This window comes from Prunus persica, chromosome G7 (assembly GCF_000346465.2).
Source record: "Prunus persica cultivar Lovell chromosome G7, Prunus_persica_NCBIv2, whole genome shotgun sequence".
Taxonomy (NCBI): domain Eukaryota; kingdom Viridiplantae; phylum Streptophyta; class Magnoliopsida; order Rosales; family Rosaceae; genus Prunus; species Prunus persica.
This window is the reverse complement of record NC_034015.1, coordinates 10,342,567-10,356,285: the sequence shown is the minus strand read 5'-3', so window position 1 is coordinate 10,356,285 and position 13,719 is coordinate 10,342,567. Positions and strand designations below refer to the sequence as shown.

At 37.0% G+C, this 13,719-nt stretch overlaps 1 protein-coding gene across 2 annotated transcripts; it reads right to left on the bottom strand.

The window, feature by feature from the left end:
- On the bottom strand, positions 1,902 to 5,824 carry LOC18769265 (guanylate kinase 2). 2 transcript variants are annotated; one of them, XM_020568769.1, is made up of 11 exons: positions 5,349 to 5,821; positions 4,816 to 4,851; positions 4,571 to 4,678; positions 4,389 to 4,465; positions 4,187 to 4,316; positions 3,497 to 3,859; positions 3,009 to 3,130; positions 2,786 to 2,921; positions 2,618 to 2,663; positions 2,411 to 2,516; positions 1,954 to 2,332 (listed from the first exon to the last, which is right to left on the bottom strand). In XM_020568769.1, exons 2-11 carry the CDS (start codon positions 4,816 to 4,818, stop codon positions 2,221 to 2,223), a joined length of 1,203 nt encoding a protein of 400 aa, XP_020424358.1. In that variant the 5' UTR covers positions 4,819 to 4,851; positions 5,349 to 5,821; the 3' UTR covers positions 1,954 to 2,220. The 2 variants fall into 2 exon arrangements, with proteins under 2 accessions (XP_007202134.1, XP_020424358.1); XM_007202072.2 differs by having other exon boundaries at positions 1,902 to 2,516; positions 5,349 to 5,824.

Below are 13,719 nucleotides of genomic sequence, written 5' to 3'. Positions count from 1 at the left end.
TCCAATTTGCCTCCTGAGATCACAACAACTATGCACCAAAGCAGCAAGAGGATGACATTGCAATGAATTGATTTGTTGAACAAGTGAGACAACAACAACAACATTCATTTCAATAGCAAGGTTAGTGATACTTTTCTCAACAACAAGCTTTAGATCAAAATATAGGCTCCAAACCTCAGCCTCCAGGATATGACCTTGGGCCAAATTCACAACAAAATAATTTGACATGTTTGTAAAAAGATAGTTTGTGTGTTTTATATAAATTATTTTTGTATGTGTGTGAAACTGTAATTTTTAAAAGCGAAGCAGTGTCATCTTTTTATTTTAAGAGCTCATTCCTAGGTCAATTCACAACTGAAAACTACATTAACGGCCATTGTTAAATATTCTGGGAATCTAGATGATAGAAACGTCCATCGGCACACTTCTCATCTATCTTGATAATTGTTTCAAGACTGATTTTCTCTAGAATTTTGTCCTTGATAGAATAAATACTCCAATACTTCTTTGCTGCGAATTTGAACCACTCAAAAGCTGGTGGTGGCAAATGACCGCTACGTGATGTCAGCCGCCCACCAATAAAACCTAGCTTTTAAGATTCTACACGGAATTATTTGGTGGCTCGTCTCTAACTAGATTTCAATCTATTAACTATGTTAAATTGTTATCCAATTTAATAAGTCTGATCCTATAATTTATAAGCTTACCAAATAATTGCTAGAACGTTAGTCTAATTTAATTGAAATAGTCTAAGTAACTTGTATTAAATACAAGTATTGAAATACATTCTTGATCCCTACGTTTTATTCGGATTTTCAATTTTGTATTTTCAAATTAGGTCAATTTATTCCACGAGTTTTAATTTGTTAACAATTCGGGTCATTTTTGCTTGATTTTGTGCCCTCACAGATCGAGCAAATTTACGTCAAATGAGACCAAAATTGTTAACATGACAAAGCACAAGACCAAATTCGTCAATTAAACATGGGAACCAAAATAAAAATTCACATGGGTCAAATATGGCATTTAACCCTAAATACGATGTCGACATAATTGGAAGTGTTGGGAAATTTAGACATCATGTTTGTTAGATTGCAGCTGGTTGATAGTCACATATGTATATGTAGGTGGCATTGTGCATTCTAAATCTAAACAAAGGGACTTCCGAGATACATCCAGTCCAAAACCCTCTGGAAAGTTGGCGACTTATGGCAATCGTGTATCCACAGCTGTCCACCAAACACCAGCTAACTAATTTGACCGATTCTCCATTCAAAAGAAAAACTAAACAAGCATATTGACCGATTCTTCCCGACCTTTATGACTAAGCGACCCATTCTTGGAGCTGTTTTGACTTTGTCATTGTATCTAGACACTCTTAAGTCCAACCTCGTGTTTCACTAATGTACTATGCCCTTGCTGTTCTTTTTCGAGTGGGGAATCTAAACACGGAATCTCGGATGCAAGGATTTTTGCTCTTAATCATTTGAGCTACAAGATACTTGCAAATATTATGAATTCCCAATTGAATACACCTTTATTAAGCCACCGTATTGTAGTAATATGGTTAGACAGGCTGCTTTCTAGGTATTAAAAATGTCATGATTCACCATTACCACTAATATTACGGTTGCACAGGCCGAGTTCTAGGCATGAAATATGGTATGATTTTGTTACGATCAGTCGCGCCCATGTGACCGGGCAAGCTTTCCTTCATATACTATCTATTGCTTCAAAGTATTCCTCTCTCCTTTGTCCGACCCCATGATATTATGGAATCCCTGTAAAACCCTCGTGTATGATGTTGGCAGCTACAAAGAACTAACTGCATCAACCTGGTTTAGTCTGACTAAATTAAATTCGGAGTAGTTTTCTAAACTGGTAGCTACAACAGTTCAGAGTAATGTTTAAGGCATCCTCGCGGATGGTTTTCTTAGATCGATATTCAAATTTGCCGAACAAAACCATAAATCAGCTCTCATTTGCCCATGTGGGGTCATTGTAATTGTTCAACATTGCTCCAAGTCTAAAGTCATCTCTGTTCTAAACAAGCAAAGAATGGGGAAAAAAAAAAAAAAAACCAATCTATGCGATGATCTGACACAATCATATATGAAGCTTCATCACCACTTTTTCTTTAAGACTAAAATTGAGAAAGATTTGAAAATACGAATAAAGAAATCAAAGAAGTCGGTCGCTATCTGGGTTGAAATATTTGGCTCAGTGATTGATACAAGCCAAACCATCCAAAAATGAGTCCATGGTATAAATGTCTAGCCCTCTAGTCCGTCCAGGGGCCCCTCCTTTGAGGGATGACACATCCAGCACAATCCTGCTAAGACAGCGTAAACGTGTAAACAAGCTGAATATCTTATGCATAGAAGAAACTAACAATGAAAAAGATACTTGCATGTTCGTAGATGCTTTTCCCATTTCCGGAGTTTTAGAGTTTATGATGATTCTGTGATCAATTTTGGCTACTGAATGGTCCATAGGCAGATCAACCACTTTAGGAGCTGAAATGGAATTTTTAACACGTTAAATTCAATTAAATTAATTGCATATGAAACTAATAAGAACCAAGTATACAGTAGGACTGAATTGAACCATTTCTTACATGATTTAGGAGGAGCAGTGACAGTTCCATCTAGCCCCAAGAGTTTCTACAAAAATGAGGGAATATGTTATCACTAAGCAGTAAAAACTATCAACTGATAAGGAAATTAGTAAATATTTAACATCACTAGAAGCATTGGTGAAATTTTAAGAAGGAAGGAGCATATACCTTAAGACTCTTGTAACACTCTTCCAGGTTATCATTATACAGCATATGATCAAAGATGCCTGACGATTGCCCTTGCTCAATCTCAGCCTTGGCATTTTTAAGTCGCTTTAGGACCTGTTCCTCTGTCTCAGTTCCCCTGTTTAGCATATTTAAGCGTACTCAGAATTGGCAATGTGGAAGAGGAATTTGAGAATGAGAAAAATAAAATGGCATCTCAAACTACCTTGCACGAAGGCGCTTCTCAAGCTCCGCCATTGAGGGTGGACATACAAAGATGAAGATAGCTTCCAGTGAACTAGCCCTCACGGATCTTGCACCTTGAACATCAATGTCAAGAATGCATCTCTACATAGAAAGCAAACAACATTACAGAATGAATAACCACAAGAATCTCAGTAAAGAAAGCAGTGCTTGTGAGAGAGTGCCACTAACATAATTTAACAATATGACGGCGAAATCTAAAATACATAAAATATCCTCATAAGCTTTTCACAACTTTGACCATGACATTAAGGATTATATGAATTAGCCTCTAATTGTATCCCATAAACCAGACTACAATCTAGAAAAGTTGTTCCAAATACAACTAATCATCATGCAGATGCTTTGATTCACCACATGACAGATCCATATAGCAAGTTTGACATGATAAAGAAAACGACCAGGCTCCAACAATAATCAAAATAGAAACCACTGATCAAAGAAAGTTACCTTCCCATCATCTGCTACCACTTCTACTGCTTCAACACTAGTTCCATAGAGATTTCCATGCACAGAAGCAAACTCAAGGAACTTCCCATCTTCTATCTCTTTCTCCATGGCACTTCGCTCAATGAAATGGTAATGGACCCCATCCTTCTCCATAGCTCTAGGAGCACGGGTTGTGTGGCTCACAGAGAACCCAAACATGGAGGGATATTCTTTCATGAGCATGGATATTAGTGTCCCCTTACCTACCCCAGAAGGACCACTAATAACAATTGGCTTCTCAGCATAGCCCCTCACACCCTTACTCCAGGCAACCACGTCAGTGCCCAAAATTTTCTTCTGCTGCCTCACATATTGGGTGTCCACCTAAAACAAAACAATTTTAGATTTCAGAATAACATAGTAATCATCTAAACGTAATACGTGATGGACAGAATGGTGTTAACTGAACAATTCCACTTTATTTAACAGCAACAAGGACAGGAGTTGTTTTGTTCTCGCATCAATTGAATATAATTCTATTTCCAAACTTATTGTTTGAAACTCCTACTATCATTTGGTGCAGTCTCATTTTATCTTCCATTGTCTGTCTCAAACTTAAACTATTACTAAATGAGACGACATTGTGACATCTTTTATTCTGTTCAAATGAACTCTCCCTTATCATATCTGAATAGTTTCACAGGTACCCACCTCAAGGAACCAAGCAAAATCGTCTGGGGTGGAACCATTCTTAGTAATCAATATTCGGTCTTCACTTAAAAGCACTGCTGAAAGGCCCTTACAGGTTTTGGGTTTTGTTCCCAACACAGTAGGATATATCCTGCAAATTTAAACCAGATATCAGTAACAAAATCAGACAAAAGCAATTCAATACCAAGAGTCATACACTTACCATTCACCAGTAGATTGGTCAAAAATCTGAACTCCAATGGACAATGGCGATTCCTCACAGGCTCCACCAATCACATACTGTCAAAAAATGCATTGGCAATATGATTGACCTGGTGGTAAATCACTGAAGAACAAACAGGGACATTGGATGACAAAATCATATTGATATGTTAAATATCATACAGTTCTGTTGCCCATGAGAATGGCTGTTTCACCGCCTTTGGATTTTATATCAAATCCATTTCCATATCCCTTCTGCAGCTCATCAACAATGAACGCTGGGGCTTCTCCCTGATGACAACAACCAAAATCAAATCACATCAAAGGAACCATCTTGCTTCACATGCAGACATCATTTCTAATTACATTCCTGATAAAAGTTAATTTATTAACCAATATTAAGTATAAACTAAGGATGAGGTGCTTACCATAGAGAAATCTGTTCCTGCAATTCTAGATTCCCCCTGATCAGCAGAAATGGAGAGAGATGAGAGTAATTCAATATTTTCTGGATCTAAGAAATATATGAAAAGTTCAAGCCAGACGAGGCATAAAAGGCAGAGATTGCAACTAAACGTCTCTCTATTGCATTTGGAGAAAACAAAAACAACAAGAGTTTGAGCTGGAACCAGGTAAATACGATAATGAAGTTCAAAATCAAAACACAAATGCCCATGTCCTAATCCAAGATAGAAATACACATACAGAAAAGAACAAAAATCGGGGAAAGCGATGCAACAAAAATACAATTGTTGGTTTTTTGTCCAAATCTCTTTAAACCCATAACAAAAACAAAACCAAAACCAATTAGGAAGAGAGCAAAGAACATCAAAATGCAAACAAACATAAACCCACCTCAATATAGCTAAAACATATGGATCAAACCACTAACAAAGGGTTAAAACAACATTTGGAATAAAAGAAAAGGCTGAAAATATCAAACAGATTAAGACCCAGGTACCTTTGTGCAAGCAGTAATTGCTCTATAACCAAAAATAAAAAGCAAGCTTATTTCGTGGCAGGGGATGTATTGTTCAGAGGGCCAAAGAAGGATTTAAAAGCCCACTTTGGGTGTATCTTTTTCAAGCTGAAGTTTTGTGAAGGCTTGCAATCAAATCAACACGAACTTGGGATGGAAAAAATCACAAGGGTGGTAGAATAAGTTGCAAGATATCCCATGAAGCATTCTCATATTTGTAGCATACAAAAGAGGGAATCTTTAGTCCAATAGTCCTCCCTAGGAAGAAGTAGTGGGGAGAGAGAGAGAGAGAGAGAGAGAGAGAGAGAGAGAGAGAGGCAGAGGCAGCAGAAGAAGAAGAGAGAGAAAGAGAAAAGGGGTGGCCTTGTGGTCGCATTCAATTCACGACACAAAGAAGACCTGCTTTCGTTTTCTTGTAAGGTGCTTATGAAGTTTCTTCCCTTCCCCACCACCGCTACTCGTCCTGTTTTTCTTATTTTAATTTTAGGTCTTCAAAGTTTTTTATATAACCTTTTTTTTCTTGGGAGGAAAAAAGAAATCCCTATTTTTTTTTTTAAATATCCAAAAATAGAAAATAAGAAAAACCCCATGGCATTGGCATACATATGCAACATGGTGACAAAATTCTTGAGTGAATGTGAAGCAAAGGCGTTGAGATCTTTATTGGTGGGATGACACGTGTAGTGTTAGAATGATTAAAAGAGTGACTCGTGCGACTGGATTCTATGTGACAAAATTGTTCCTTAGCATTTGCTTTTGCCAAATTGTTGAAAAACAATAAGAGAAATAGGGAAACACCTAGAAACTTGCTTGGCAACTTTTTTATTTGCATCCAATCCTTGAAGGATTGAAGGATTGCCCCTCACTTTTAGCTAAGAAATCAGAACAGAACTTGTGTCAAAATGCTAAAAAACCTAGTTGTCAAAACTTAGGCAAAGAGCATAAATATTGTGGTCACATTGGCAACAAGAACACTTAAAGGGCCAAAGAAATTGAAATGGAGTAGATAGAAATAGCTTGAAACCACAAAGCACATGGACTATGACTTAAATAAAAAAAATACAAGTGATAGTCTAAATTATAATAGGGAGAAGGATTTTTCATACACACTATCACGGTGTCATAGATGTTCGAATCTAAGACCATTGGTCTTCAAGTAAATGTCATTTTCTACTAGGTTAGACCTGTTGGTGCACATGGACTATGATTTTGATCTCAATAATAGAATGAAAATCTAACTCCTCATTGTTGGGCACTTAAAACTGGACCACGCCATTTATTTTGCTCTATGTTGATTCATTTGGCCTATGAGGTTTCAATTTATTCTTATTTGAATTGAAGACACACACTTAGCATTCATCTAACCAAACTATTTTTTCATATCCTAGCTATCCAAAATGTTAGTAGTGGTCTTTAGATTTAGGCTTGTTACCTTGATTTTTAATCCTTATTGGTCATTACCTTACTCTTTTTTTTTTCTTTTTTTCTTTTTTGGAATGAATGAACATATCATTACCAAACAGAGATTACAAATAGCCCATTATAAAGTCAGAAAAAGAAAGACAATGGCTTTAAAAAATCTCAATTCCAAGTACAAAATATAGGACCAAAAAATACAAAAACCCTAGAATCAGATTCAGACCCTATAAACAAGAAGTCACCATTGCTTTATTTAAGGAAGAAGGAGAAACTAACAAGTGGGATATGTAGAGCATGAGTTTGGAGAAGCAAGCCACCAACAGTCATCATACTCAAACGATCTAAGTAAGGGTCAAAGTTGACCATTAAGACAGGGACCACATCTCCATAGCAAAAATTCAAATTTGAGGATGTGTTGTAGGGGAGAAGCAGATGCAGCAAGCTAGTAGATGACCAAGAATATCATAGAAAGAGATTAGGATTTTACGGTTTCAGATTTCATGGGAGGGGGTGAAGAAGGAACTGATGTGTGGGTGAGGGGAGGAGAGGAGGAGGTGAGAGAGGTGTGACTACTGAAGTGAAGTTGGAGAGGAGATGCAAATGGAATAAGGAAGGACATATGGCCAAAATTTGGAAACGCAGGGAGATAGGGCACATCAAAACAAACAATGAGGAAATGGAAGAGGAGAAGTCACACCAAAGGTGGCAGAGGTGCTTATCCTGGTTGGGGTAAGAAGAACCCTACAATTTAAAATACATTTTCTTATACTTTTACTCTTAATTCATTTTCTTATCCTTCCTCCCTTGCCACTTACAACTTAAAATAGAATTCTTATTTTGCAGTAAAGCAAACTTGCAAAATTATTCAAGTTGTGAAATGCACGTAGTGGCATCATTCAAACCCAAGCTAAGTGGACATGGTGCAATGAATCTTTATAATTTCATAAAGTAGAGTACATGTTATGGGGCCAAGATCAAACTTTCTTCTTGTTGACCAACTCTCCCACCCAAGAAAGTGCAGCATTTTATTGTAGATAACAAGTCGGCAGATCCCATCCTTTACGCTAAATTGTCAAAATCAGTACGACCATTTTGCTTGTTCGTCAAGTTGAACATCATGCAACGCACACAATATCTAAAACACAACGTTTACAATAATTTACAGAATTTTGTAAATACAGCTTCAGCAAGAATACAAAAAGGACGTCCTGCTTCTTGTATTTATATATCTTATTTTAGGTCAGAAATGGTTTGGTTTGGTCAAAAGAATTGAACCTTTTTTGTGCAGCATGAGACTTGGTCTTTTGCTCTTTGGATAATGCTTTGCTAGAGCAATTTTTTATTTTTATTTTCAAATTTAAAAAAAGGAATGATCATGGGATTAGGGTTTCTTTATTTGTCTCCCACTTTGTCTTTAATTAATGAGCACTCTTATGTTTGGAGTTTTATAGAAATGTCAAATGTTTGAAAGAAAAATGTAGAATAATTTATCTTATAATGTTTCTTTCATTTGAAAATACTATGATCTTTGAATGTAACACTTGGGCTAAGAAAAAGAAATGAAAAAATAAATAAATAAATGTTGAAATGAAGGATACCCTTTGATCAAAGTGGGACTTTGGCCAAAGATTGTTTCAAATATGAGGACAACATGTGGATTACTGGAGATTATTTTCCTATAAAGCAGTAGGGCCTTCTTCCAAAGTCAGATCCATTCCCTATGCTCTCATGAGATTCAATATTTTGTTGTTGTTGTTGTTAATGGTTTGTAAATTCAAACTCACATGGGCTATAGGTTAGACAAAATGTAGGACCGTCCCTGGTTTGAAATTTTATGATGTTTTTTATCAATAGGGAAAAAAAGGGTTGGAATTTAGAATTCCATTCAAAATTAAAACGAAAGTAAAATTAGACCAAGAGTGTTTGGGCCACAGATATTCAAGTGGTTAACATAAAGAGATACGGCTATATTTACGTAATTACAAAGGAGAAGAAACTTTGGAGGAGGATGCAATATGGCAAGTGATAAGGCCGAGCTTCTTTTTTTTTTTTTTTTTTTTTCCTGGGAGAGATCTCAAAAATCATGTCCCCCCTTTACAAGAACTCCTACTCTATTTATAGGGAGAGCAAATAATGAATTAATTTACAACCCGGCCACCTCGGCTCGGAGCCGAGCCGATTGTGTCACGTCAGATCTGTTAGACAATCGGTGGTCAGGGTTTGTCCACGTCCTCTGCTCATGATGACCCTCTTACATTTTCCACTTAGGAGGCGAGCGTGAGCAGAGTAGCCTTTGCATACGGTGCAGTCCCATCTGGTGAGGTAGCGATTCAGGCAGTTTACACCTGGCTTTCGAGGGGACATGGACACTCTTTACGAGGTACGGCGGGTCTGGGGTTAGAGGGGTCTTGTAATCAACGCGATTGGCTTACATCCCTTCGATCTTCCTGCGATAGCTCGGAGGCTGAGGCCCATATGTTGTTTTTATTGGGCAGATGGACTCGGTGAGTGCTGAGCGTCAACAAAGAGTGCTTAGTAAATTATTTAACACAAACTAAAAATAAATAAAAATCAGAGCTAGCACATGACCAAGATTGTTCTTAACACCCGACATTAGCGCCTATTTATTTGGTGCTTTATATATGCAATAATCACCCACATAGGATTGCAATACCCACTTCTGAAAATTTTATAAAGAGAAAAGGCATTGATCATGACAAGAATAGTTTTATTTTTTCTTTTGTTTTTTTCTGATTAAATTTAATTGCTCTTTTATAGGGGTCTAGCCCTCATCTCTTCCCTATTCCCCATTCAAGTTGGATCGCTTTCAAAAATCTTTTTGGGGGAAATAGCACCCAATGGCCAACTTGGCATGACCCCAGTGGCCAACTTGACATGAAAAGCACATAGACCTTTCTCCAAATGATCTAGATAAAGCCACTGAGGGTTTTCAACTTTAGGACTTTTTTCTCACTGTTATTAACTTATTATTTCATTCCAGTATTGGAAATTTTTCCCAAATTGTCGGCCGAAACCAGATGTACCTAAAATCATTTGACAAGATTTGCACGATTGATTGCTTAGAAGAAATTCTTGGATGTGGTAATTCACCCAATTAACACACTTACTGAAATTCTAAAATTCTTAACTCCAATACAAAACATTATATTCGGTAACTACTTTATAATTTGTGTGAATTTTATAACATTCATTCAAGCATGCCACGTAATTTTACCGTTAGCCGTACATAAGTTTTTATTGCATAGACCAAATAACTTAGAAAGATTATCCTATGTGACAGTAACACCAAAGTCAAATGCCATGTAACTTACAAGTCCAAAAAATTATAACACCAGATCATTACCACTGCGCTAAAAAAATTTCATGAACTTTACACACTAATTTATTCACCAAATGATCCGGCCGTGTTTTACTTATTCAATTCTGAGCCTACTCTGAACCCCATATTCTTATAACAAAGAAAATAACATTACTTATATCACCCTCAATTTTCCAAAAGCACCATTTGCAAATCCCAGATTTCCATGGTCCATTAGCACTTTTCTATGATAATTAGTTTTGGAAATGAAGTATTTTGTTCCATGATTAGAGCCATTCCACCGAGCAGCCCAAGCCCGAGGCTGGGGGGGCTACGTGAAAAACCCAGTTCCAGCGGGCCAATCTTGCCCGGGCTAGGAGTGGGATCCACGAAGAAGGGCTGGCACGAAGGCCAGTTTCGCCAGAGCTCGAGCCCGAGAAGGGATGACGTCATGTGCGACGTTAGCGCGCAGTTTCAAATTTTTTTTACTGTGGCGCGTGCAATGCACGCTCCAACAGTTAAAAAAATTTGACCTGGCGTGCGTTGACGTCAGCCCTACGCAATCTCCAACGGCTAGAAGACATGTGTCAAGGCTTGGGCGCTCCGATCTGCTTCTCCTCCTCTAATCCAACGACTGGCATTTTTTTGACAATAAAATTATGAACAAAAATCAAAAAATTTTATTAAAAAAATCAAAAAATTCTGAATTTTTTTTGCTATAAATACCTATCAATACCCTTCACTTTCAACACCAATCCTCATACATTTTCTTCTACTTCTACTATTATTCACTCTTTACTCAACATTTTCCTCTCTTTCAAATTGTATTTTTATTTCTTATCTTTATGGCTTCTTCTATCGAAATCGGAGGGGCGTGGAGCACCATGGAAGATGTTTTTTTTGTCAGAGTCTTGGGTCTAAATTAGTCATTGTCCCATGTCAGGCAATGAGATGAAATTTTGTCATATGTGGAAAAAAATTCATGCCGAATTTTGTGAAAAAAATCCGGGGTCTACTCGAACGGAAATGGCGTTGTCGAGTAGGTGGAAAATTCTCAATAAAGAGTTGGCAAAATAGAGAGATGCCTTAGCAAAAGCGAGGGACAACCATAGAAGCGGGGAAAATCTTAGTAGCAAGGTAAATATTTTTAATTTTCGTTTTATTAAGTTTAATGTCCTAATATATATATATTTAATGTTTCTTGCATTTTCAATATTTGTTAATATTTCTTGCATTTTCAATATTTTGTTAATAGTTCTTGCATTTTCAATATTTTGTTAATATTTCTTGCATTTCCAATTGTTTCTTAATATTTCTTGCATAAATAATATTTTATTCATATTTGTTGCATTTCCAATATATGTGTAAGGTTAATTGCATTTCCATTAATTTTTTTTTAATGTTACTTGCATATCCAATATATTTTAAATATTTCTTGCATTTTCATTATTTTTTTGTTTAATAGACGATTCAAGCACAGATGTGGTTTAATGCAATTGGGCAAGGCAAAAAAAACGTTCAACCATCATGAATGTTGTGAGGTGGTGAAAAATTACAAACGCTTCATAATTATTCCCACGGGTCTCGCCGTTATGTTAAACAAGATGCCACTTCGTGATTCAACAACATCGGATTCACCTCTCGATTCCACTATGAGTCAAGACTCGCCTGTCGAAAAGGAGCCGAGGCCCATTGGCCGAAAGGCTGCGAAGGCGAAGAAATGGAGTAATTTTAGTAGTAATACATCAAAATTTTTAGACATAGTGCCATAAGAATTGAAATGGAGCGGAAACACCAAGAAAATGAGATGGCAATTTGAGCAGAAAATCTTCAAGAAAGGGAGTTTTTGCTCAAAGAAATCATTGACAAGAAGGATCGGGAAACCATGGCTATGGATACAGGCCATATGTCCCCTGAAACAAAACAATTTTGGAAGCTAGAACGAAGGGATGTTATGAGAAGAAGACTTTTCCGTGACGATGAGCCTAGCAATACGGATTGGTTAAATGATCAAAACCATTAAATTAGTTGGCATACCTTATATTTATTTGTATTTTTCATGTTTTGTATTAAAGTTGTTGTAATTCATGTATTTTATTTTAGTAGTAGTAATTCTTAATGACTTGTATTGGCTTTCTTTATTTAATAAACAAAGCATTCAATTAAATACCTTTTTATTCAACATATTCCATACATCAAACAAAACATAATTAAAAGGAAAAACCACAACCAAAGCATAATTAAAAGGAAAACCACCTCCAAAGCATAATAAAAAATAATAAAAAACTACAACCAAAGCATAATAATAATAACAAACCACAACCAAACCATAACTAAATAAAACCTAACCAAAGCATCTATGTTCCATCAATCACCGTCATTGCCTTTCATCGCCCATAGATGCTCCATCAAGTCAAGTTGGCGCCTTTCATGAATATACGAAGATTGCATATCTGTATATCGATCTACCATACGACTCATGAAATAACCATCCCTAACCAACGGATCCGGCTCAAATGGTTCTCCACTTGGCCCCATGGGCCTTTCATAAATTTGTGTCAAGGCCGTGTTCATGGGATCCTATTCGTGGACCTCTGCAGCATCGTAATCATACTTATCCTCCACAATCATGTTATAGAGAATGATGCAAGTCATCATAATGCTTTTGAGGACCTCCTCATTAAACATACGGGCCGCACCTCGAATAATCAACCATCGAGCTTGAAAGATGCCAAAACACCTTTCAACATCTTTCATGTATCCTTCTTAATAGGAAGCAAATAATTTTTGCTTATGGGATTGGGGATTCGGAATGGATTTGACAAATGTGGTCCACCTCGGGTAGATGCCATCAACTAGATAATACCCCGTCTGGTAGACTGTATTGTTGACTTGATAGGTGATATTGGGGCCTTAGCCTCTCAAAACATTGTTGAAGATCGGAGATTAACCCAGCACGTTGAGGTCATTTTGGGATCCGGCAACTCCGAAGAAAGCATGCCAAACCCATGTATCGAAGCTAGCAACGACTTCAAGGATGATACTTTTTTAGCCTTTTCTATTTCCGTAATCTCCTTGCCAGGCAGTTGGAAAATTTTTCCATTGCCAGTGCATACAGTCGATGCGACCAATCATGCTTAAGAATCCTGGAGCTTCGGCTTTTTGTAAAAGTCGTTGGAGGTCCCTAGGAGTAGGCCTGTGCAGGTACTCCCGAGTGTACAGAGTTTCGACTACATCACAAAATCTTACCAAGGCCTCTAACATAGTGGATTTTCCCATCCGGGTAATTTCATCCATCTGATCAGCAGATGAACCATACGCCAACATTCGTATAACAGTTGTAAACTTTTGCTCCGGAAGAAGTCTCAAAACCCCAACAGCATCACACTTTTGAACAAAGTATGCATCATAATTGCAAATATCATGCATGACTTAATTGAACAAATGAGGTTGCATTCTATATTGCCTTCGAAAATCAACATCAGAGTACAAAGAGGTTTTGATAAAATAATCTTTCAAAAGATTCTTACCCCGAGAATGCCTATGTTTGTCCACATTCGGGCCACAACTGACTTGTGAACCACAACAGTGACCTTAGTTCTCTTCATCAAGAAA